The following is a 27023-nucleotide window of genomic DNA, read 5'->3' as shown; positions in this document are numbered from 1 at the left end:
AGCAGCCCCCCTGGCTCTCCAGGGATCTAGCAGACCTCCTGAGGCTAAAAAGAAAGGCCTACAAAGGACGGAGGATGGGATTCACCTCCAAGGAGGAATATTCTGCACTGGTCCGGTCCTGTAGGGAGCAAACCAGGAAAGCCAAGGCTGCAATGGAACTCCAACTAGCTTCAAGCATCAAGGACAATAAAAAGTCCTTTTTCAGATATGTGGGGAGCCAGAGGAAAAGCAAGGGCAACACTGGACCCCTGCTGAACCAGATGGGACAACTGACCACTGATGCCCAGGAAAAAGCCAACCTATTAAATGGGTACTTTACGTCGGTCTTTCATCAGTCCCATGGGATGCCCATGCCTGCTACGGGACAGGGAGATCCGGGTGAGGGAGATCCCCTGCCCTTCATCAGTGCTGACCTTGTGAAGGAACACTTTGAGAGGCTGGATACCTTCAAGTCAGCCAGCCCTGACAATCTACACCCCAGGGTACTCAAGGTGCTGGCGAGCATCATAGCCCAGCCTCTGGCATGGATCTTTGAAAACTCCTGGTGCTCTGGTGTAGTGCCCAAAGACTGGAAGAAAGCCAATGTGGTGCCTATCTTCAAGAAAGAGGGGAAAGTGGATCCGGCAAACTATAGGCCCATCAGCCTGACTTCTGTCCTGGGGAAGATCTTAGAAAAGTTTATTAAAGAGGCCATCCTTAATGGACTGGCCGACGTCAACATCCTGAGGGATAGCCAGCATGGGTTTGTTGCGGGTAGGTCTTTCTTGACCAATCTCATTTCCTTCTACGACCAGGTGACCTATCACCTGGACAAGGGAGAAGAGATTGATGTCATATATCTTGACTTCAAAAAAGCCTTTGATCTGGTATCCCATGATCACCTCTTGGCAAAACTGGCCAGTTGTGGCCTTGGGTCCACCACGATCCACTGGCTGGAAAATTGGCTCCATGGTCAGACCCAGAGGGTGGTAATTGACGGAAGCCAATTGTCATGGTGTCCTGTGACCAGTGGGGTCCCCCAAGCCTCTGTCCTTGGACCCATATTGTTCAACATCTTCATTAATGATGTGGACATTGGAGTCAGAAGTGGACTGGCCAAGTTCACCGATGACACCAAACTTTGGGGCAAAGCATCCACAGGAGGGCGATCCAGGCTGACCGTGACAGGCTCAGCAAATGGGCACGTGAGAACCTGATGGTGTTTAACACCGAAAAATGTAAGGCTCTCCACCTTGGGAGGAAAAACCTGCAGCATCCCTATAGGCTCGGCAGTGCTACACTGGCTAGCACTACGGAAGAAAGAGACTTGGGGGTCGTCATTGACCACAAGATGAACGTGAGCCTGCAATACGATGCTGCGGCTAGTAAAGCAACCAAAACGCTGGCTTGCATCCATAGATGCTTCTCAAGCAAATCCCAGGACATCATTCTCCCCTTGTACTCGGCCTTGGTGAGGCCGTAGCTGGAGTACTGCGTCCAGTTTTGGGCTCCACAATTCAAAAAGGATGTGGAGAAGCTTGAGAGAATCCAGAGAAAAGCCATGCACATGATCAGAGGTCAGGAAAACAGACCTTATGACGACAGGCTGAGAGCCATGTGGCTCTTTAGCCTGGAAAAGCACAGGCTCAGGGGTGATCTGATGGCCACCTATAAGTTTATCGGGGTGACCACCAGTATCTGGGGGAACATTTGTTCACCAGAGTGCCCCAAGGAATGACAAGTTCCTTGAATGGTTTTAAACTACTGCAAGACCGTTTCATGCTGGACATAATGAAGAAATTCATTACTGTCCGAGCCCCCAAGGTCTGGAACAGCCTGCCATCAGAGGTGGTTCAAGCACCTACACTGAACATCTTCAAGAGTAAATTGGATGCTCATCTTGCTGGGATCCTATGACCCCAGCTGACTTCCTGCCCTTCGGGCGGGGGGCTGGACTCGATGACCTTTGAGGTCCCTTCCAGCCCTAGTCTATGAAATCTATGAAACTACCTGCCACCACCACTGTGCCCTGCTGAGTCCAACGCCCCATGCAGCTGCTCCCCATAGCCCCTAGCTGAAGCAAGGCAGTAGCAACTCTGGGGCTCTCCTTCCCCCAGGTTAACTGGGGACAGTGGTGGGTGTGCCTCCATTTTTTCTGCAATCATATGAGGTAAAAAGGGAAGATTTTCCTCCAGCCTTTTGGTTCCTTACTTTTTGTTACAAGTGTTAAAACTACAAATGCTTTTTAAGATCCAAAATACAGTTTTTACTTCAGTAAGAAAAAAATGAAAATCCCACCCATGTGGAAGTGGAGGAGTGGGAGGAGAAGGGGACTTGATCTGGAAGCCAAGAACACAACCCCCCTCCCCCCCGCCAGAAAAACCAACAACAAAAAGAGTTATTCACATACCCTCTTTTGAGTTCTGGGCTTGGGAAGGCTTTTGACTAACTCCTGTACAGCCTCTCAGATACACTTTCTGTCAGATACCACTTCCAGGGAATGGGACCTTGCTATCCCACTGTCCTGCAGGTGGGTTAACAGCAGTGTTAGGGTGCCTCGTAGACAGGAGGCAGCCCACACAGAACAGCAGACCTCTGAGGATGTTGCTGCTCTGTAGACATGGTGTCGTTGATCTACCAAATCACTATATTGTTGATGATTTTTAATGACTGGCCATTTCAGATGCAGACGCTCGGGTGCCAAATACTGTCGCACAAGATGTATCATGCAGGAATAAACCCTAAGACCATAAACATAAATGGAGATTCTAATATGAAATACAATTTATATATTTTACCCAGAAAAAAATTCAAAACAAGTGATTTTCATTTCTTTCCACTGTTTTTTTCAAGGCACTCCAGAAAGCATTTTTTTCAGATTATTGCATGGTGTTATCATGGAGTAATCCCATTTTTTGCTGCATGTAAATAGCTTCTGCAACACCACTCGTTAAGGTAGTATATAGGCCATTCGCAAAAATGCAAAGGTGACTTAGGACCATCAGCAAGATCCAGAGGGCACTTCAGATATCTAAAAATGATACTTATTTTATATTCACATTCAAAAAGAAGGGAAAATTCAGTAACCAGAAGGGACGCTCAATAGTACTGTGACAGCTCAATGGTAAATTGTTTTAACAAATATTCAAGATCCCTTCTGTCCTTTCCTCTGTTCTCACTTCCCTACTGACTCACTTTTCTCTTTCCATCCCTCATTTCCTTTCCTCAGCCTGACAAACTTTCTTTATGTAAGTCACAAAGGCCTTTGGCTAGAATAATTTCATGCAGCTTTTCCAAAGCTGAGATAGGAGGGAGAGACTAGAAAGGTTTCAATGTACATGCACCAGGAAACACAAACGTGCCACAATTTAGGTGAAAGGAAGCTCATAGGGAGGGGAATGATGGACCAAAGTAAAAAATGAATTAGAAGAGAGAATATTTTTTCCTTTTCAGACTCTGTGACCATTTTCACATCTCTGTATTACTTTGTTCTTTAGGTTTTGTTTTTTCTTGTGTTTCAATTTACAGCAGAACTGATTATATGACATGGTTACTTATGATATCAGTAGACTGACATGATGAACCAGGAGGTCTCAGGATAGGAACTGACCAGGAATAAATTCAGTCTGGATATTGGAAGTATTCTAACCTTACTGTAGTCAGGGTCCAGAACCATTTTCCATTGGGAACAAACAAAACTAACTGTTTATAAGATGGAAATCAATCAGTTTATGAAAGGGATTATATGAAATGACATGTTGCCTGCAGTAACGGGACCAAACTCAGTAACAAAGGAGCTCCTTTCCAGCCTGATGTTCTATGAAAATTCTTGCATTTTTCTGCTTCATGTAAATAAATAAAAAAGTGATGTTGTGGAATATTCATTGTTTCTCATAGAGTGAGCTTTCTGCAGACAAGGAAAACTCAAAGCGGACGAATTATTAGAGGAGACAAACATAGTTGATTTGCACATTAACAGAAGTATTAATGAGAATAAGCTTATACTTATTACATGAAACTTGCACTCTGATAGGCTGATAGCCATTGCAAGTATGGACAATCCAGTTTTCTATATTGCATGTTTGAGTAATAACAAGTAAAATTATTATGTATAGTTTACAGCAACAGCCAGATGGTAGGGCACTGAAAAGACTAGACTGGAATAGTAACAGTCATGCAAATAATGATTTTTTCTGTTGAGTAACCAAAACAAAACAAAACAAAAAAAATTGGACTCTACATTTTGTTCAAACTGATATAAACTTCCATTTCATTTTCAGGTTATTTAACTTTTTTAGATTAATTTGAAAAAACCCTACCAGTACAGAACCAGTTTTTGTTGTTGTTGTTGTTATTTTCCATTTCTCCCCCAACTTGCTTTGCCCAAAATTATTCTCTAAATCTGACACAAATTTGTTAATGCTTTTAGTTCTCCTGTATTTTTCAGAAAATGTACTATTTATGAAAAAACCCAGTTATAATCAATCAATAACTGCAAATATCCCTGCAGACCTGATATAATTTAATATGATATGATTTAATTTTACCCTAATTGTTTATTCATATCTCTGACTTTAAATATTGAATGTCAGGAACAAGCTAGGTCCAATTTTTTAGGGCAGCAAGAGTCTGAAATTCCATGTCTATCTTTCAAGCTATAAAACAGTTGTTATAACGTCCAAATGCCCATTTTCAGTTGGAATTGAAAAGCTAGCAGTAAAATGGAGTCATCACTTGTAATGAAATAAAATGCTGCTCAGGCTGAAGATTGCAGAAGACGCTGATGGCAAATACATTAAGTTCGAGATAATGCAAGTTAAGATTGATCTAGGTGACACAAAGAACATTTGTTTACAACATCTGGTGATGATTTTTAATAAAGAAAACTCAATTGATAATAAATACATCCCTGAAGTCCAACATATTTGCTAGTTCAGTGAAATTATATCTTTCTGTTTATTTCCTTGCTAGAGGATCTCTTAATAAAAGAAGAACTGAAGTAACTATAACATTGGTTAAGTAAAAAGTGCTGATAAATGTTAAGGTATGGACTGGTTAAAAGTAGGCCTATGCGAATACGGAAGTATTCAATTTGGATTCGGCCAATTCAGAGGACAGTGATTCAATTCGAAGATTTGGATAACTGTCCTGAATCAATTCAGTCGAATCAGCTTTGGAAGATTTGGTGCTGATTTGGAGAGATTCAGTGATTCGGATCGGCTGGGGAGAAGCAGGCACAGCCGGGTGGCTGCAGGTTCTTCCGTAGCTCCTCCAGCTGTGCCTGCCTTTCCTCGGGTGGGGAGAGCCACAGGAGAAGCCCCTATGGCTACCCTGCCTGGCCCCATCCCCTGCCCAGCCCAGCCTCCTGACACTTTAAAAAAATAATAATAATAGTCCCATACTCACCAGCTCTGGCAGAGGTGATCGGGGCCTCTGAGAACTCATGACAGAGCCCCCCCATGCAGCAGGGGGCAGCGGGGATCCCCCCCTGGCACCCACATGCTGCGCACTGTCTGGGAGCTGGGGCCACTGTGGCTGAGTGCTGCTGGGTTCTGGCTGACATGTGGAACTGCCCCAGCTCCCAGGTGAATCAAACAGGGAGTTGGGGAATTGAACCAGGGACTGGGGAAATCGAACTGATTCAATTCCCGAGCTCCTGGTTTGATTCCCCACCTCCCGGTTCAATTCGCCTGGGATCTGGGGCAACTCCACATGTCAGCCGGAGCCTGGCACCGATTAGCCACAGTGGCCCCAGCTCCCAGACAGCACTAAGTGCCCTGCTGAGCAGCACTGCACCCGTGCAGCTGCCACGTGGGTGTCAGGTGGGAGGGTGATCCTTACTGCCCTGTACTGCATGGGTGGGCTCTGCCACAAGTGCCCAGAGGCCCCAATCGCCACTCCTGCAGCTGGTGAGTGCAGGGCTTTTTTTTAAAGTGCTGGGAGGCTGGGCTGGGCTGGGCTGGGCAGAGGATGGGGCCAGACAGGGCAGCCATGGGGGCTTTTCCCGTGGCTTCCCAAGCTGTGCCTGCCTCTGCGCCTGCGGGGGGAGCTGCAGGGGCTCTGCCCTGCTGCTGCTTGCCCAGCTGGCATGGAGGGTGTGATGCAGGCACAGCTCTCTCTAGGCAGCAGCAGGGCAGAGCCCCTGCTCTCAGTGCTGCCATGCTCACAGTGCTGGAAGCGGGGCCTCTGCCCTGCCACTGCTTGCCAGCCAGCACAGGAGGCATGGGATGTGGGTATGTCAGCGCTGGGAGCGGGGGCTATGCCCTGCTGCCGCTTGCCCCCTTCTGCCCAGAGTGAGCTGCGCCCACATTCTGCCCCCCGCTGGCCCGACTGGGCAGGTGGCAGCAGGGTAGAGCCCCTGCTCCCAGTGCTGACACACCTACATCCTGTGCTCCCCCCTCCCTGAGTAACGCAGCCCCCTGCCCCGGTTGGGCAGCTTGTCCCAGCCCCAATCCCTCCCTCCTCCATGCCCCTTCCCTCCTCCCCAACCCCAACACACTTACCAGCTGAAGGCAGCTGTCAGCTGCCTGTTTAGTTTATGGCTGAATCTCTGAATCAGCCGAATCTTTTTCTGAAGCTTTTCCAAATTGATTCGGATGCTTCGAATTGATTCAGAGCTTTTACTTGATCTCCCAATTTGATCTGGATTTGGAGATTTGGTCCCCGAACTGGGTCAAATTTCCTCTGAATCGAACCAGCTACTGAAGCTTTGCACAGCCCTAGTTAAAAGCCTTTTCCCATTGGTTGGGCATGCCTTGAGCCAAATTACCTCGTCTTAAAAACTCCTAATTTTTTAAATAAAAGGGAATTCCAATCAGAACATGGATCCTATTTACATAAATCCATACACCCAATTATACCTCATTTGTCTTCTGCAAATCCATATGAAGAGAACAGAAATGTTCATGACAGTACTGAATATATCACCAATTGTTTCCTTATAGCAAGAAGTCATACTACTATAAGTAAATAGCTCATTTCCAAAGAGGACAATAACTATTTTTATCTAATAACATTATTAGTACTATTTGAAATGATGGAATTTTGGCAAATAGGACTTTCTCTTTATTGCAAACTTAATTTATTTATGATCATGACTTCCACTAAATGTTAAGGCAAAACACTGCCTTTAAAAAGAAAGATATCAAGGGTGGCAAGCAGAAGAAAAGCATATACTACACAATTACATTCCTGGTCCAGATACATTTTTCCCTTCCAGTTAGAATAATAAAATCTTATGGTAACTTCTTTGATCTTTTTGTCTTAAGTTTTATAACTACTCACCAAGAAGCCAGTTCTCAAATTCTCCTGCTAGCAAGAAGAGATTTGTGAACAGTCAGGGCTTTCAAAACCAACCCAAAATTAAATTAATATCAATGCCTTTAAACATAAAAATAGCAGAAGAGAAGCACATAACCTAACCATAATCTGCCAATATCCATCAAAATGCATCCTCTGCAGATTTGACATTTTACCTGTACTCCTACAAATACTTCATAAAAACAACAGAATTACATATACTCTTACTACCTACAGTTATAAAAGAGCAGTAGTAGCATAGTGCCTCTAAACTACCTGGCAAGAAAAAAAATTCAGATGAAAGTTAAACTACAGGAATGCTGATGGGAACATCAATTCTGTACATATTATAGCAACAAGAACTTAGATATTGCCAGAGAAAAAAGAGCCAGAGTGGAAGATTATAGTTGTTCTACTGGACACTCCCAAAAACATTGTTGGTATTCTCTTATAATAGCTAAGTAGTACAGCTTATATGAGTGCTCCTGCCTCAACATTGTGGGCTGTTACTATGGAGTATTGTGCTCAGTTTTAGACTAGCATAGCTAACCACATCTTTACTTGTTGTAACAATAATAGAGAAGATACCAAAATGTTATGCTAATTAATATTTGATTGTTGCAGTTCCTCAGATACCAGGACATTCAGGACATACCAAGACAACCATTTTCCTCAGATATTCATTGTTCAAATCTCTCTATATATACTAATAGCTTGAAATGCAAAGAAACTGAGAATACTCAACTGAAGTCAATAAAACTATATTTACTATACATTCTGAGTTTTAATCAATGCTCAAGGCAAGGGGTTTTGTGGATGATACCTTTTATTGGACCAACTGGGTGACTGGGTTATCTTTCAAATGCAAGGCATTCTTTAGAGTGCCTTCATCAGAATTCTTCATAAAAATCCTTGCCTCTTGTAATTCCTGGAACATCATTCTAACACTACCAATTAATGCTTAACAAAGTTATAGTATGCTTTCTGTTGAACAGTTCTTAGTAAAATGACTGATGCAGTATATATAATATGAACAGAAGCAGAAAGTTATAAAAAAAAATTAAATATTGTGTAGAAAAAGTTAAACACTGCAAATAAGCTTTCTGCCTGCTGCAGCCAAGAAATTATTACTTGTTGTTATTTTTGTCAAAAGTATTTTTAATGAAAGAATAGGGACAGAAGCTGGTGCAGAAATCCATGAGTGCAATCAAAAGATTCCTAAGCAACAGAACAATTATAATACCAAAGTCATTTGAATCCATCACAAGGAGCACCAAAATGAAATTTCCATCACTACGGTAATATTTTTGGCTGCTGACAGACATGAAAAAACCCAAAACAAAACATTGCTTTACCGAAAGAGGAAGCACGTTAGTTCGACCTGGCTCCCCAGCATCTGTATAGATCGGGCATGTCAAAGGGGCTTTTTGGCAGTTTATCTAAAGCTGATTCAATCAGCTTTAGATAAAAGTGCCAAAAAGCCCCCTGCAGCGTGCTTCAACAGTACATTCACTTAGTATTTGCATATCATACAGAATCAAAAATTGATATGTTGAGACGTATTTTCTTTGTATTGTAGTGACTTACTATATAGTGCAATTCATGTGGTAATGAACTTCAATTCACTGTAACATATTCAAGAAACAGTACCCTTTTTCTCTTAAACTTGTCTTCATTAGATCTTAGCATTGATTGGTGGTTGCCATATGCTGATGTTAAATGCGTTATATGCCAACTTAGCTTCCTAAATGTACGCAGGTTTAATAAATGGAAACAAATACTTCTTAATTCAGAACTAATAACTTCTTTTCTAATACCATCATGTCTTTTTTTAAACTGGAAATGAAAGTACCTTCTCCAGAAAACAAATGAAAACAAAAACATTGATAAATAGTATTCAGTAATCAAACTGCATTCAGTGTGAATTGGGATAGAAATGTATAGAGGGTCTCCCCCCTCTGTTAACAATCAAATAATAATAATCCAGATTACTCATTTAGTACCTTTCTTCCAGGCATCACCAAAACTCTTTATCAAGGTGGCTCAATACACATACACACACACACACACTAATCTGTATTGAGAGGTAAATTGTACTAAAATATTTGTATTAAATGCATCAGGTCAATAAAAAGCCACTGAGATAGACCACAAGCAGGAATGATGGGAAGTAATTTAGCCTCAAATTTAAAAGTCTTTTGAGAAATATACGAAAGGAACATGTCCAGAATAGTTAAATGAGCATTAACTCCTGATGCTAGACATGAAACCTGAGTAGCCTGTATTGCACGACCTATGTGGGGATTTGAAAGTACAGTACTGTCATTCAGATTAAAGTCATAAAAGGCTTACTGATGCAGGAAAACATTTCTGAAGGACCCAAAAAGCAAAATGTGACCAGCAGCAGGGTCTAACAAATCTTGAACAATCAGGTTCTCTGCTAATTTCAGTGGCTGCAATCTACAAGTAGGTTTATAGGAGATGTGCTGTTGACATACACGTAAAGATTTAATCCAGATTTACTATATGTAAAGACAGGAGTTTCTATGGAGCTGTCCACAATGCTTACTCTCTGGGGGTCCAGAATTTTAAGATATTTTCATCACCCATCTGTTGTAAAATAGCTCTGGTAGCTCAAAACATACAAGCAAGGGTCATTTATATTAGCTCCATCCATGTTTTGTTCAGTTATTTCACAGTACATTAATCAACAGTGATAAATTAAAACAGACACTGGATTTCTTCTTTAGGCTTGAATTTAGTTGTCCATTCTGAATAAATTTTCACATGTTGTTCTAATGTGTCACAGGGAATCAAAGCTTGCAGAAATAAAATTAATTCTGTCAGATACAACATCCTTAAATCAATTGCACTGGAGAGGTCAGATAATTTAGGAGAAGGGAGAAATCAGACTTAATATTGCGCAAATGAATTCTGCCATTTTTAAAATGTTGTCACAGATGTTTGTTATAGGGTCAGTGTTAGCCCCAGGTGCTTGCTCAAAAGGAAATGATGGACAATATATCCCACAAACATTTCTTTACTATTGCCTTATAAAAACTAGGTATTTTGATTAGAGAGATCTCTCATACTTGATTAATTTTATCATATGGCAAATAAATATAGGAGACTGATGTTCCTGGCTACATAATTAACTCTGATGATTCACAGGTGGTTTAATATCTAAGATTTTAGCAGCTTGAATCTTCCAACAGTGCAAGAACCAGTTTAATAGCATATATTTCTAGTGAAGAAAGACATTTGACATGCAGTACCTGTGTGAGGTGTCTTTGATCCCAAGGTTGTTTACATTTGAGAACATGGTACTTCTAAGGCTGTTATCTTGCACATCAGATAAATCTTTTGTCTTGCATTTAAACTTAAAAAAGCATTACATGGTGGTTACACAATAACTGCAAGTGCATACACACAAAAAAGCAAAGAAATATTAAGACAAATTTAAATAAGTGACATCCCATCCATAATTCACATCCTGAGTAAAAATAAAGGACTAAAATATATATTGCCATGTATGCTTTCAAAACAGGTTTTCCTTTGGAGCAAGAGCAGTAACTTTGGTATTGACAAACTTCCCTGAAAGCTTGAAAGAGATACTCCTCCTCATATACCTTTAGGTATTACAGCAAGGCCCAGTAAACCATGTCCACCAGAGAATAGCAGGGATTTTGGCCACAACTCTCTTCAGAGAGGTAGAAGTCCTCTCACATAGAGCATGGAACTGAACTTGGGTTTCTCGTATGCCTTTAACTCCGGTTAAAAAGGCTCATATATTAAAGGATAACAGCTGTGTTTCAAATTAAAGCAAGTGAAACGCTCCATTCTTGAAAGAAAGGATGTTAGACACATACTTTAAGAGGAGGGGTCCTGACCCTGAATCTTGAATGGAAGAATCAGGGGTCTTGAGAACCTGAATAAAGCATCTAAACCCCAGACAGAGATGGGATTAATTGGTGTTTCCTGTAACCAGCTTTAGGTGGCACCTTGCTCAGTGTACTGTCTAAAAATCCCTTCTGAGGCACTTATATCCTCTCATGCATTATGTAGAAGCCTATGTTGGTAACAAATAGTTCAGGGGACCAGAAACCTAGAAGTTAGACATTGTGATCATCTGCACTGTAGCACCTAAATCTTCCTTTGGTTCAAGCCCTAAGGACCTTGGCAAATTGGGCCTGCAATAGGGAAGAAGTAACCCAAAGTTACAACAATGTGACAAGAAAGATACAAAAATAAAGAGTTGCTGTCCAAAAGCTTATTGTTCTAAAGTCTGCTGATCCTTTCAAAAGAAATCAGCATCTAGATTACCTGTGCTGATTTATATTTAGGCTAAATATAAGAAGACAGAGCCAACTGAAGTCTTGAACTATGAGAAATCACATCACCAAAGCATCTGGACCATGATCCTTGACAGGAGATTATCTTTTAACAATATGCTATGTTGTTACATTAAATTATATAGCACATATAGAAAACATAAATATATCTATGTCTGTCTGTCTATATATAGAAAGAGAGTATAGTCAGCATTTATACTTTGTTTTACCTTAAGTATTTTAATTTCAGTAATAAATTCTCTTATACCAGCTAGGAAAAATACAATTTCTTCCTAAGAGTCCTATAAGGGTCCTGCTGGGATACTTACGTGCATAAAGAATGACAGAAGGATATACTATGTGAATTGTCAGAGAGTCTGTGTTGTTTCAAAGGAGTTTTTTGTTTGTTGTTTTAAAAACACAAGTTTATTTGATTTCTAACACTTATGGAACCAGGTTCTAGCATCCCCAAACTGAACCATGAAGTATAGACACACACAGATATTTTGACGTAGATTTATCAAAAGTAAATATGAACACTTGAGACTCCTGTAACTTGCTACTTGATAAAGATATGGGACCAGAAAAAAAGAATAAGCTATCCTGTGAGTATGAAAGTCAAAGGCCCCATCTACACATTACACATAAGGCATGATTAATCAATTAATCACACCTTAAATTGTGACCCGGCCACATGTCCAATCAATTAAAGGCATGATAGAACAAGGAATAAGCCACAAAGCTATTCCACAAAAAATGTGTAATAACTTTCTGGGTTGTTCTTACGCCATTAACTGAATGTGTGGCCAGGTGCAAAGAAAAGGATAAGAGGGAAGAGAAAGTGAAAGCTGTAGGAGACTATAGTAATTTTGCTTCCTTGCCACAGTGGTAATCTGCCTTTTCAATAACAGTTTCTGACCATTAACTTAATGTCTAACGTCAAGGTTGATTCAGTTTTCCAAACCCAGGTCCCAATGCTGAAGTCAGCACAGAATCCCCTGGAAGTCACAGGGACCAAGCAGAGCAACTTGCAGGACCAGGTCCATTGATTTTATCAAATGAAGTGTGTTTAAATTGCCTGAAGTTGTTATTTTACTGATCTGCTAGTCCCAACATGAGTAAAAGTTCTGTAGGTGGAATTAGGCTTCGTGTCTAAACTTTGTAATACTGTATTATTGCCACTTGGAGCTGACTGGAAATGGCAAAAAAGCCTGTAGTGAACCATGTGATGCACTAAAATCCAGCTCACCTGCTCAGAAATGTGAAACCTGAATCTCAGCTAGTTGCCAATTAGCCATTTTTTTCAAAAAGGCTATATAAAATTAAAGCACCATTACCAGGAAATAAAGCAGGGCCAGTGCCTTTCTATGCCTGCACTGCTAAAAAACTGCATTGTCAAACACACAAAAATTCAAATCACATCCTTCTTGAAGAATACGTTATAATCAGTGTTCCCGTATGAATCATTTCAGACAGAGCTGACTTTAATGGACTTTAAAAGCCCCTGCTTCCTTAGGCAAAGTTATACTTTCAAGACCATTACAGATAATAAGTCTCTGTCAGCTACTAGACACCGTAATGGTAAAACTGCTAGGATTACCAAGAGAAATATAATTTTGTAGTTTTTGAACATCAAAAACATATTACAAATATAATTGCACAAAGAAACCTTCCAGTCTGCTAAATGTAGAAGCCAAAGTTAATCTCTAAAAACCAGCTTTTAAATTGCCAGAACACCTCAAACCAGAAATTGCTTACATATGAGATTAACTGTTAAATGATTGCATATGAAAATACCAGTGATGCCTTCTATTGGAAAGCAAATGTGAATAAAATCTCAGTATTCAGCATCACAACTGCCTAAAATATCCTGATCTTCCCACATTTATAAGATATTTGGTACTGCAGTTACTTCACAGTGGAAAACAATTAATTTTTAATCAGTTAGTGGGAGCTACCCACATGTACTTAAGGCAGAATAGAATCCCTTAAGATAGAGACAGACATTCAAAAAGCCTGAGCTAATCTAATCTGCAAAGCTTGAACTGATTTAGAGGTGGACAGATATTCCCTTTTCATTCCAAAAATGCAGGCACATGCCTATAGTGGCTCAGGCTAGAAGCTGGAGGGTGCCAGAGCAACCCACCCTTCGCTTCCACTGAGGGGGATATGGCCAGGCCCTGGCAGGATGCTCTTATTATTCCCCCACGCCTCTTGAGCTGCCCAGCAGGGAATGCTTATCACTCCTAACTCAGTGTTTTTCAACCCATTAAGAAAACAAAGCCTCTCTCCATTAACTGATGGAGCTCTTCTCAAACAGCTCTTCCAAGGAAGGACATTACCAGCTACCTGTTGATTATCTCCAAAAAGCCTGTCTGCTTTTGTTGTCTCCCACAGCACGGACTGTAGCCAGCATGTGGTATGCTAGCTAATGCTGAGGTGTCTGCGTAAAGCAGAGGGGTGGGGGGAATAATCCCTGCTTAGTAGGGAGAAGCCAGGCAGACACTCAGCGCCTGCACGTCTCTGCCAGAGCTGCAGCCAAAGAGCAGAGGGGAGGGGCCAGCCCTGCTCTGGAGCAGAGAGCCCCGCCCAGGCCAAAGAGCATGCCAGGATGCTGGGGAGTCTGGTTTATCTTAAACCAGCAAGGAGTTTGGAACAGACATTGCATAAACTGGTTTGACCCAAATCAGTTAAGTCTGATACTACATTGAACCAGGTTTATCTCAGACTGGTTTCAGCTATTTTCAAACTGGTTTATGTGCACTGAAAACCTGTTCTGTTACAGGTTTAAAGCAGTTTCTGATGACTTGAACTAGAGGTACACCAATATATCAGTCCAATTTTGGATCAGCACCAATATAAAGAAAATTGATCATATCGGAAATTGGCCTGATGTAGCTGATAATTTGACCAATAAATGCTCGTTTGTGCTTGCAGCTGCAGCACAGCATGTAAGCAGTGAGGAGCACAGCCTGGCAGCTTGTAAGTCTGGTGTGGTGGAAGGGGAGAAGGAAGGGAAGGGAAGGGGCATGGGGAAACAGATCAAGGCCCCTGCAGTGAAGGAGGAGCGGGGCTGGGGCTGGGGCTGGGGCAGGGGTTGAGGCAAGCACTGCCCAGCCAGGGTGGGGCAGGCGTGAGACAGAGCCACCCCTCATCCGGGGGAAATGGAGGGTGGCTCCCACCGCTATGCACTGCTCATCCACGAGTCACTGCTCTGGCGCGCATCCACTCATCCGGCAGCTCCCGCCACTCGTCCAGGAGGGTATGGGGGGGCATATACCCCTGATCTGTGTGGGGTGGGGCAGGATGGAGCCAGAGCTGTGCAGGGCTCTTCCTGGCCTGTCCTGCCCTGCCCTGTGTAGATCCAAGGGAACATGCCCCCCCACCCCTCCATGCCCTCCCAGATGAGCGGCAGGAGCAGTGGTGGGAGCCACCCCCCAACCCCCCCCAGCGCTTGCCAGCTGCCCTTCCACCATGCCAGACTTACCAGCTGCATGCAGGTCTCCAAGCTGCTGGGCTGGTATCAGGAATTGGATCGGTATCGGCCGATATGCCTCCTTAAAAATGGCTATTGGTATGGGCCCCAAAAATCTCTATCAGTGCACCCCTAATTTAAACCAGTTTGCGTGTAATGTCTGTCCCTAGCCTCAGTGACATGTACATAGGGACAAGTATTGCTAAGAGCAGGGGCGGGCAATTATTTTGGGTAGAGGGCCACTTACTGAGTTTTGGCAAGCCATTGAGGGCCACATGACAGGCATCCCGGGGCAGATAAATATTAATTTTCTAAATTTTTTAGAAAATTGATATTTATCTGCAATGAGCTACTGAACTGTAGCAACAAGCCACTAACCATACTGCAATGATACTGCTCAGTAGTAAAGAGCTACTGTGCATCAGGAAAAAACTGTGCAGCGATGGTACTAGGCAGTAAGTACTGCTTATGTTTATGCAAGTACTAAATGACTGCAAAGTAAGAACAGCACAATCCACTGCTTATATAAACATAGCCACTGAGTAGCAAATAGATTTAATGGCTGTAATAAGCAAGAGGAAAAATAGAGATTTTGGCCATCTTTTTTTTCAAAAGTTTAATTAAGGCCTACCTCCTTAGGAACTATTTTTATAATTTACTAGCTACCTGAAAAACTGCAATTCCACAATCACAAAAGAAGGGTATTTCAGTTAAAAGAACATCTGATTAATAAGTGGTCTGAAAACAGCAATTTTAAATAAATTTTAAAAATATGTGAAGAAAAAAAAAGTGCAGAATATTGATAGAAATAGCTATGCATTACAAGTTATGTTATACAGATGATTGACAAAGGAAACTAAGGATATCAGTTAAAATCAGTGGCCATTCTGTTCCTAGGTCTGTTTGTATATTTTATAATAATACAATAGATAATAATATAATAATAATAGACAATAATGCAATAATAATAATAATAATAATAGATATTCAGTGGTTAAAAACAGAAATAACCCTTGCACCAGGAACCGGCACCCCCTCTCAGCCAGTAGCCCTAACTACAAGTCTGCAGTTCTTTTTTGAGATTATGATGTACATTCTTGGCTATCCTACATCCCAGCTGCCACAGGAATTGAGTGTGTTCCCTCACCTAGTGTTTAAAGCACTCCTCTGGCAGATGGGAGTTATGGATTTGTATCCACTCAACCTGAGACAGGCCTAAATCTAGGTCTCACACTTCTTGTTTTTAACCACTTGACTATTATGTAAAAGTTGGGCAATACCATGAGTCAGTCAGGTGCCCCCATCAAAAGTAAGCGGTACGTATTCTTGGTCCCAAAGGAACAGATGCCGCATGTGCAACCTGAGTCTTGCAGTTAAGCTCTGAAAAAGAGCAGGAGTTCAGATGCATCTTCAGCCTCACGTTTTCTGTAGTTGTCTGTAGTTAGCTCTCGGCTTTTTAGATTGACCCTTGGGTGCATCTTAAATAAGTTAATGCATCTCATGCACCTAAATCTGGTCAATTTTGTGTACTTTTTAGGACTATCAGGAGGCTTCTAAGTTGGAGCAGTTTGTGACTCGTTTTCTACTGAAGGAAACACTCAATCAGTTACAGTCTCTCCAAAACTCCCTGGAGTGTGCCATGGAAACCACAGAGGAGCAAACTCGTCAAGAAAGGTAAATGAAAGTTTTTCTCAGGTCAGGTGAATGTTGGGGGGAAAGGGGAAGAGGTAACGGATGTACTTCATATGGGCACTTTTACATGTGCTCTGACAGATTCTGACACGTTCCAGTTAAAACCTGTCCAAGCACTGCTGAAGCGTTTCAATCAGACTGCTCCAGCAGGATGCAGCGTCTCATGTATTCAGCACCCCACATTTCAAAATGGGGGTGGGGGTGCTTTAACTAAACTTCATTGAACGAGCTTCGTTAAAGCACCGCTACTGCCAGTTTGAAATGTGGGACGCTGAATATATGAGATGCTTACAGGCGTTTTAATTAAAGTGGCTCCTAAGAGCTGCTCTAATTAAAACGCCTCCCCCCCTGCCCCAAGCATGTGTATAGGCACTCTATGATACTAGATCAGATACAGGCCTAAAGATATCCCAGCAAGATGCAATTATCATACTCTGCACAACACCTGTTTTGCATTTTACTGTGATGTCCTAAGGAATTACAGGGACAATCACTCGTCATTGAAACTCTCATTGATGCCAATGGAAGTTTTACCAGAAGTGGGAATGAAGGACCAAGTTTTAAGATTCTGATCCCAGAATAGATAGCGTGTAGGTAGACTACTGCAACTGAGGAAGTGCTGGTATTTGGTTGCTATTTGAGAGGCTTATTGTGATTATTTTATTTCATTTTATTCCTTTGATGCTTCTCAAAACACAAAGTTACCTCACAGAGTTAGTACAAAGTTCCTTAGCCTTTCCAGTTACAAGGTTCTTAATGATAGACACCATCACAAACACTGAAGTCAATCAATGCAACCATATGATGCGACTCCGTGTCCTTGACCCTCCATCTTCCAGTCCCTTCAAGCTCAAGTCTATTTCAACTTCCCAAAGTGTGTTCTTTGAAGCTAAGTATAGAGGTTCAAAAACCCAAGGTGAAATGCATTCAATCTTCACAAGTTTTTCTAAGCTGCATAGCTTGAACCAATAACAAGCTGAACTGACATTCAGTGTTTGGGTGGCCAAGACAGGCAGCAGCCTGCACTGGCCCAGGCCAGGAGCCTGGGGATGCTCATGCACACCACCCATCATGGCCAGTTGCCTAAGGCTGCGAAAGCTAGCCCAGTGGCAGCCCAGGCCTGATTGGCTGCTGGACACATGCCACCGCCCTCCCCTGCTGTCAGCTGCAAGGAGGGGAAAGACAACAGCATATTTATCCCCAGCCCTCACCTGAAAGCGGGGTGGGGAAGGGGAACACACCACCCAGCCCTGGCCCCCCAGCTGGGGTCTGCGTGGTGTGGGAAAAAACCCCATCTGGGTGCTTTTCACGCTTCTTGTAGCCTGGCTTGCAGGGCTCCAATTCACTCAGCCTCACCCCCTTCCCAGACCCACACCTGTGAGAGGGGGTGGGAGGAAATGCACACACTTGACCCGACATTGCCCCCCAGCCAGGGTCTGTCTGGCATAGGAGAAAGACCCCCACCAGTGGTTTTTCACTCCCCTACAGCCCAGGTCACCAGGCTGGGATCAGCTCAGCCCTGCCCCCTCCCCAGCCCACACCTGTGAGAGGACATCCAGCACTAAACCGGGGTCTGCCCAGCACGGAGAGGAGGGAGAAGCCCCCACCAGGGGCTCTTCACTTCCCTGCAGCACTAGGATCAGCTCAGCCCCATTCCCTCCACAGTCCTCCACCTCCAGGAGGTGAGGTGGGGTAGGGGGGGCAATGCACCAGGTACCCCAGCCAAGGTCCCATCATGTCAGGAGGGTGAAAGCCCCCACTGGGGGCTTTTTTCACTCCCTCACAGTGTGGCTTGCCAGGTTGAGATCAGCTCAAATCCACCCCCTGCCTGTGAGAGGTGTGGGGCACTGAAGCAAACCCATTGGCCCAGCTGTAAACTGCTCCCTCCAGCCAAGGTCTTCCCAAGGCACGGGGGAAAGGAGATGTGGGGGCTGAGGGGGATCCGGGAAAGGGTCGGCTGGGTTGTGGCCACAAACCCAGCGCGTACAGATGGGTACTTTCGACCACTGGAGTAGAATTAGGCACAAACGCGTACTGGTTCAAACAAAGATGGTTTTACTTACACTGTCGAGATGTACAGCGTAGGAAGAAAGTTAACTTCAAACTTCAGTTACAGTTTAACCGAGGAGCTCTTATTCGACGAGATATCTTTGATACGAGCATGCAGAACACGGGGGGTACGTCTGGGTCGGTCGGCGACGGGGAGTCGTCAGCGGTTGATCAGTCCGCCACGTTAACTCCGAGATGGGCGCGGAGTTCTCCAACTTGGGCGGAAACCGCTCCAACCTTTTATACGGCTAGCGAGCCAATTGCTAGTCGCCACGTAGGAATAATTTAAAACCGGCCAATAGTAATGTGTGAATTTGCATATGAGTGGCGGGAACGCCGGGGGTCTCCACCGTGCCGAGAAATTCCCTCATACAAAATCTCACCATTCCTTGTGCTAGAAAGTTCCACTGTGCCAAGGCACTCAACCACTAAGCTCTGCCCTGACATGCCCCCTTGCTGATGGCACAGCTGGAAATTTAAGCACATGCACGTCGTGTAAATCGTCGCTCCTCTCGGGGGTTTCATGAGGTAGCTGGCTATATACAAAAACATACAACGAAAAAAGTTCGTCCTCAACGGATCGAATCAAATAATAACCAATACAAAAACAAACACACATAAGTACATTGGTTACAAAAAGTTCAATCACGAGGAGTTCGATAGGTGTCATGGTGAAGTCAGGCTTCTGCATCTTCTCCACCTCTCTCTGGGTCCGCCTCTGACATGTATCTCGAGCCTCGGACAAAACACTGTAAAGAAAGAATTCTTTGAACAGTTAATTAACTTATATTACAATATCGATAACAGCCAATCAGATTTTTCTCGCGGCTTCCCACTTTCTCCAAAGCACACGATACAGGTGCTCGGGCATGACTCGGCTCTGGACGACTCTCACACACTCGCAGATGCACCGTCACGGATGACAATCCATGCACAGACACTGCGTGGTCTTGTCCATGCTCAGCGAGATGAGGACGTCCCGGAGTCATCGTCTGACTCCCTTGGGTACTGGAAATCTAGTTCATAGGCCAGTTGCCATTGGCCTGCGTCTCCCAGGATTCGCAGCTGCCGCTTCGTGAGCCTAGAATGATGCAGGAGGAATCCAAACATGATCCTCTCCTGTGGCGTTCTTTGCGGTGGTTGCCATGTTCACTCCAAGTCGCTAGTGGTTCCCGTGTCTGACTTCATGAGGGCCTGTAACCTCGGGAGCTGTTGCAAAAGATTACTCGCAGGTTGGCCAGCCAGTGGGTTGAGGAGGATTCGAAGGACGGTGGCGTTTCTTCCTCCATAAACTTCAACACAGGCTTGTACGCTATTGAAAGTCACTGGAACAGTTCCCGGGTTTTGCAGGTGGCGGTGAGGCCATGGTCCTCGCTGCTGGGGCGGTGTCAGTCCCAACGCGTGCACTCGGGAGTTCCAGGAACAATATGAACTTCCTATTATCGCCAGTAGAATCTGTTCTGCATTGACCCTCGATGGATGGCCGTCGTGCCACGTGGGATTTGTGATCGACCTGGCCCGCGACAAGCGCTGGAAGTGGAATAGGCCAATGAACATTGCACGTCACTAGGTCTATGTTTGTGGCGTGCCCTCCACTCCACGAGGCTTTACAAGTTAGGAAACTAGCCTCTTCTAAGTCTAACAAGTCGGACCCGAATCCCACGACCAGACGTCCTAACCACACAGCTAGAGTCTCTTCAGGCTTTATCCTTGATTCTGTACTCAGTTCCTGTAACTCAGTCCAAGTGCAGGCGCGATAGGTGGTGCGGACTGTACCCTGCACATTAGTCACTCGGCTGACTGCCGCTGCAGAACAAGCTGCTGTCAGAGCTGCTGCTGCATCTGGTAGGAGGGGCGGATGTAACCCTCCACTCGGTGCCCCCTCCCTGTGGTAAGGAGGCGGGGCTGCCGGAAGCGACGTCACCTCGGTGGGCGGGGTTGCCGGGCGGATTCCCGCCGATTCTCCCGAAGCTCCGCCCTTCTCTTCCGGGTTCTCCGGGCAGCTCGCTCCTTCCCCGGCGCCATCTTGGAGTGGCGTCGACTCGGGGCTTTTCTCTACTGCTGCTTCTTTAGCCGCCTGACCGGCTGCAAGCAGCTGGGCCTCCAAATCTGCATTCTTCCGCAGCAAAGTTGTTACGGCACGGAACAGTACACTTAACATTCTCCCCTTGTCCGTGGCGCATTCCTCCGCCTCTAGACCTTCGCGAAGCTCGGAAAGAACCTCGCGGCCCTTCAACCCAAACGCTAGGGCTGGGTGACTGAACCAGTCGGTCGGCGTCGGTTCTCCACCCTCCCGCATGAGTTGCGTACAGCGGGCAAACTCCTGGCTGAGGGTCGGGCTCACTTCGCCCGGTTCGAATCTGGCAAAGGATGTGGTGCCCCCTTCCTCCCAGGGCTTAAACAAGACCCGCTTGCTGCTCATCACACACCTGGATGCTCCGGGGTATAGATGTGCTTCCCAATCTTCTGAATCTTCTTCTTCCCCCTTCAGCGAAAGGTAGCTGCTGACGCACTTTTCACTTATTCCGCCCGCCTGATGATAGGCAATGTGGGCGCCTAGTTCTGCGGTGTCCGACACGTGGCGTCTCCCACTACGCCAGGGACAGCCTCTAACTAATTCTGACTCCATCGCGTCTTCCCCAAATCCCAATCCTGATCCTGATCCTGTCCCCAATCTTGATCCTGATCCTGTTCGTGACGCCACATGGGGGCCGAGGGGGATCCGGGAAAGGGTCGGCTGGGTTGTGGCCATAAACCCGGCGCGTACAGATGGGTACTTTCGACCACTGGAGTAGAATTAGGCACAAATGCATACTGGTTCAAACAAAGATGGCTTTACTTACACTGTCAAGATGTACAGCATAGGAAGAAAGTTAACTTCAAACTTCAGTTACAGTTTAACCGAAGAGCTCTTATTCGACGAGATATCTTTGATACAAGCATGCAGAACACGGGGGGTACGTCTGGGTCGGTCAGCGACGGGGAGTCGTCAGCGGTTGATCAGTCTGCCATGTTAACTCCGAGATGGGCACGGAGTTCTCCAACTTGGGCGGATACCGCTCCAACCTTTTATACGGCTAGCGAGCCAATTGCTAGTCGCCACGTAGGAATAATTTAAAACCGGCCAATAGTAATGTGTGAATTTGCATATGAGTGGCGGGAACGCTGGGGTTCTCCACTGTGCCGAGAAATTCCCTCATACAAAATCTCACCATTCCTTGTGCTAGAAAGTTCCACTGTGCCAAGGCACTCAACCACTGAGCTCTGCCCTGACAGGAGAAAGCCCTCACCAGGGGTTGTTATCTCCACTGCAGCCCAGTTCACCAGTTTGGCATGGACTCAGCCCTGCCCCCTCCCCAGTTCCTACCAGCCTGTGAGAGACGGGGGGCAGGGAGGGGAATGCACTGGCCTGGCCCAGCACCAGCCCCCACAGCCAGGGCCTGCCCAGCACGGGGCAGTGAAAGTTTCCACCAGGGGCCTTTTGTAACAAGCAAGGCTGGGATTGGTTGCACCCCGTCCCGGTCTGGTTATTCATATGAGTGGTTCCATGTAATCAAGGAGTACCATATGTCTATGGATAAGGATCTGTAGGATCAGGCATTAAAACAGTTAATTGGTTTTTAACTTGTATTTTATTTTTCTCTCTGGTGTTTCTTTTATTTTCTCCAATAACTGCATCACCGTATATGTGTCTGAATTCATTTTTCAGCTTGTCCTAAGACTATCCTGAATATTCCTAGTGACATTTAAAGGTGAATGGCAAAGCAAAAAAGTAGTTTTGCCTTTTAATGCTGCTTTGTGATGCAGAAAGGCTGTCTCAAAATTTGGAAAGTTTTAAAATGTATAATCTCTTTTTTTATATGGGAAATGTCCTTTCCTTTACTTTGTGGGTTGGATGCGAGTATCTTTGAAGCACCTGAATAATAATGTGAAAAAGGCTGCAACCTCAACTGCAGACTTCCTTCCCACACCTATTAAAAAGGTGGAAAATGCTGAGTTGTATGTAATCTAAGACCAAGTGCTGTCACTTGTCATAAGAACTAGAGAACTGCCATCCCATAGGTCCATCTTGCCCAGTATTCTGTCAGATAGTGGCAGAGAGTGGATGCTGAAAAGGAGTGGAATCTACGTATGATCAGGATTTTGTCCACTGTTTCTCTCTTATTTCCAGCCTCCAGCATTTAAGGTCTAGGAAGTTCTGATTCAGAGGCTGTACCCCCTGAAATCCCATGCTTAATAGCTACTGAGGCCCCTTTCCTCCACGAATTTGTCCAATCCTTTTTTGAATCTGGCTAAGGTGTCAGCTTCTGCAACACCTGGTGGCAATGAGTTCCACATTTTAATTACATGCTGTGTGAAAAAGAACTTCCTTTTTTTAGTTTTAAACTTAATACCTTGTGGGTGCATCCATAGGCAGCAGAAGGGGGAGACTAATGGAGATTAGCCCCCCTGAACGTGGGGCAACAGTAGTGCTGCAGGCAGCCCGGCTGCGGGTTTCCGGCAGCTGCAGCAGGAGGGGTGCACAGGCAGCGGGGAGGGAGGGAGTGGGGCTCAGGCTGCCTGGGGCTATCGCTGCACAGGCGCTGGACAGCTGAAGGGGTGGAAGACTCAGCCGCAAGTGGCTCATCCGGGGTGTATGGCTCCTGCTGCTATGCACACCCTGGGAGGTATAGGGGGCATGTGCCTCCAGATCTGCATGGGGCAGGGCATGCTGCCACTGCAGGCTGGGACCAGCGCAGCGCTGGGGTCTTCCCAAGGTGGGGAAGGGGAGGGGGGGGCTGGGGCGGAAGGCAGCAGCACTGGGAAGAAGCTATGAGGGGGGCTGCAGCCACCCCAACATTTACCATAACCCCCCCCAACCCCCCCTCCCAGCGTCACTGCTGTCCACCCTGGGCACAGCCCCCTCCTTGGTCCAGTAAAAGATATAATCAAAAAAAACCTGTACTTCTCATATTTCCTGGACCATCATGACTACAATAACACTCCAACACTGAAGGATAAAATGAGAATAATGAAAACAGCTAAGAAGCCGGTAACAGTAAGTCCCAAACCAGGTGGCCACTGGATATATATACCGAGCTTCTGACTGCACGCCAGCCCTCTGCTAGTTCTTTTTGTGCTCTGGTATGTTAGATAGGCAGAACTTAGTATACATGATTATTTAGACAACACCATGCCTGCCTGGTTCCTTTTGATGTCTCTTTTCCGGGTAAATATCTAAAGATACAATCTAAAGATACAACATCTCCTGTCACCATCACTTTCTATGTAAAATCTTTGCCAATAATTAAATGGATTTTATTATTTTACATGGATTTGTAGACAAATCCAAAGTTTATTTTCCTCCATTGAAGTCACATATAGCAAAACAAGGAACAGTTGGGCTGAAATTTATTCAGCAAACCAGAGAACCATTAAAAATAATGAACACAAATTAAAATTAATCTGCAAACTATTCACTCACCCAAGATGTTTCTAAATTCTTAACTTATATTAATTGAAATGAAGAGTCTGACCAGCCATCCTAAGTCGTGGCATTTCCATTAATAATATATTTAAATGCTTTTCTTTAACACTACTTTTTGCATGAATCGACCTAGCCCTCATATGGCACTACCCATTTCTGGTCATCTTTGATTCCCAAATTGTGGATTAACATTGATACTTTTTTTGTGGTTAACCTAAAATCAAGTCAGTATACAAATGCGGAGCCTACGTCAATCCCCAGTGCAATAATTGGGGATCCACATAGATGCAAAGGCCACACTTGTTATGTTCCTGTTGGATATTCATAAGTCACTGTTACTTTTTCTTTTTTTCCTCTCTCATCTTTAATGAGCAGCAAAGTTGATTAATCTAACTATAGTAGTGAAAAAAATTACTAATAGTCTCAAGAGACATTTCTCTGTTTCTCCTTTTTAAGGGCATATTGGAAGCAGAGAAAAAGACAAGCTTTAGAACAGGGGTGTCCAACCTTTTTGAATGTGGGGCTGGATCACCAGCGAGCCATATTCAAAGACATCACAGGAAGTGGTATCACATCAGGAAGTGATGTCACGTGACCTTTGACACCAGTGAAGTTGCAGGGGTTGACATGGTGCTGGTTGACATGGCATACGTGCCCGGGTTGACATGGTGCTGCAGGAGCTGCTTGGCTACAACCGGGTTGACCTAGTGCTGGAGAATCTGCGGGGCCAGGCCGGGGTTAACCTGGGGCCTGCCTGGCCTGCCGGTGCCATGCCTGGGTTGACATGGTGCTGCAGGACCTGCCTGGGCAGAACCGGGTCGGCACTGGCCAGGAAAAGCAGCATGTAGCTGAAGCCAGCTTCCCATGTGCTGCTGGGGATGGGAGGAGGCTGGCCAGGTCTGCACCGGCCAGCAGAAGTGGTGGCAGAGCCGTGTGCCGCTCGGGACTGACCAGTGCAAACTCGTCCCATCCCGAGCAGCACATGGCTCTGCTGCCACTTCTGCTGGCTGGTGCAGACCGGGCCAGGCTCCTCCTGTCCCCAGCAGCACATGAGAAGCGGCCCCCTCGAGGCCTTGCGCACGGGCGGCCGGGCCCAGAGAGCTACAGCACCCGGGGGGAGACTGGCCAGTGGAGCAGGCATCGCCTTGCTCTGGGGCAGGGCAGGGCAGCAGGGCTGGCTTGAAGCGGGCAGGTGAGGAGGCAGGCACAGGTCAGCACTGCCAGCGGCCGCTGCTTGGCCTCCCGCGCGGGGCCGCTCTGGCAGCGCAAGGCATGGGCATGGGCTCGCGTTGGGGCGGGGAGGCGGGGGCAGGAGCACGGGCACTCCCGGACACTCATCCTCCCTGCCAGCGACTGGATGCAGACCCTCATCCTCAGCCGTGCAGGCTACATTATCAGGACGTGAACCACCAAGGAGGCGGCTGGACGTAGAGTGCCTCTGGGCTGGGCTCCTCCTGCCTCTTGCCCAGCCTGGCTGTGGCAACCGCATGCCCTGCAGCCCCGGCCCGGCCCCGAGGTGCCCCCAGCTCCGCGCGGGAACTTACCCCGTGCCTCCGTCCGGCCCGGCCCCGAGGCGCCCCCGGCTCTGCGCGGGAACTTACCTCATGCCTCCATCCACCACCCATGCAGGCAGGGCTCACGCCATGCTGCAGCTCCCCTAGCCACGCGCCGAGGGCAAAGGGCGGAGCCAGAGGAGAAGTTGCACATGCTGTCCCCAGCTCATCCCGTCAGGCATGACTGAGGCAGCCCCGCACCGCGCAGCCCTCAGGGCAGCTGCGGCAGGACCCAGCTCACTGATGAGCCCGGCCCCGCGGGAGTAAGCAGCTCCCCTCCCCTTGCTGTTGGCTGGGGCCCACAGACCAGCCCTGCCTGCCTCACCGCTGCCCCGCCACCGCCGCCACTGCCGTGGAGCACAGAGCAGGTGCCTCGGGCCAGATAAAATGGCTTGGCAGGCCGCATGGCAGCCGCGGGCCATATGTTGGACAAGCCTGCTTTAGAACATGAATTAATTATCTATTATCTATTTTTATTTAGACAGGGGCCAGCAAAGCCAGAAATACTCTCGATTCAGTGGACAGGAAAACGTTCAAATCGAAGACTTCAAAGGAATAACAGCTTATCACCAACCAGTCCTCATTTTAACACAGGTATTGTCATTTTACCTGTACTTAAAGCACGCACAAATGCACAGATACAAAGGCAGACAAGGTTCTTTGGGTAAATGTAATAACTTTTATTAGAGGAACTAAATAGTTTGAAAAATTGTTTGAATCAAACCTAAAACCTCTTGTCACCCAAAGAGCAAGTTTTGTCCAAGGCACAACAGACTTTCTATGAAAACTTAAAAATATAGATCACCTTCCCACCAACATCCTCCTACCCACCATGGACATTACCAGCTTATATACCAACATCCCACAGCAGGATGGCATCCAAGCCTGCCTTACTTACCTACAAAAGAAAGATTACGACTCATAGCACAGACCTAAAGATATCACTGAATATATACACTTCATCCTCACACACAATTTCATTTTCAAAAATCAACACTTTCTCCAGACCATGGATACAGCTATGGGCACCAAAATGGTCCCACGATATGCCAACATTTTTCTGAACCACGTGGAAGACTTCCTCAAGGACTGCACCACCAAACCCTTGCTATACTTAGGATATATCAATGACATCTTCATTATTTGGACTGAAAACCTGCCATCTCTGATTGATTTCC

The 27023-nt window shown here is 45.5% G+C and overlaps 2 protein-coding genes across 7 annotated transcripts in view; one reads left to right on the top strand and one right to left on the bottom strand.

Moving 5' to 3' along the window:
• C3H8orf88 (chromosome 3 C8orf88 homolog) overlaps nt 1-27023 on the bottom strand; it is a 242820-nt gene that overhangs the window by 154543 nt on the left and 61254 nt on the right. The window contains exon 7 of one of the 6 annotated variants that reach the window (XM_059723905.1): nt 18815-19574. The exons of the other annotated variants lie outside the window; for them this stretch is intronic. Within the exon in view, the coding sequence (XP_059579888.1) occupies nt 19503-19574 (72 nt within the window). The 3' untranslated portion in view covers nt 18815-19502. Of the gene's footprint in view, nt 1-18814; nt 19575-27023 lie in introns of those variants that run through there. 6 annotated transcript variants of the gene reach the window in all.
• The window catches only part of NECAB1 (N-terminal EF-hand calcium binding protein 1), a 135935-nt gene that overhangs the window by 86781 nt on the left and 22131 nt on the right, over nt 1-27023 (top strand). The window contains exons 6-7 of the mRNA XM_006266692.4: nt 16622-16758; nt 26327-26439. Coding sequence (XP_006266754.2) covers nt 16622-16758; nt 26327-26439 — 250 coding nt within the window. The remainder of the gene's footprint in view (nt 1-16621; nt 16759-26326; nt 26440-27023) is intronic.

This window comes from Alligator mississippiensis, chromosome 3, assembly GCF_030867095.1.
Source record: "Alligator mississippiensis isolate rAllMis1 chromosome 3, rAllMis1, whole genome shotgun sequence".
In the NCBI taxonomy this organism is placed as follows: domain Eukaryota; kingdom Metazoa; phylum Chordata; order Crocodylia; family Alligatoridae; genus Alligator; species Alligator mississippiensis.
Note: the sequence above shows the minus strand (reverse complement) of the source record. Positions and strands in the feature narration are given on the sequence as shown.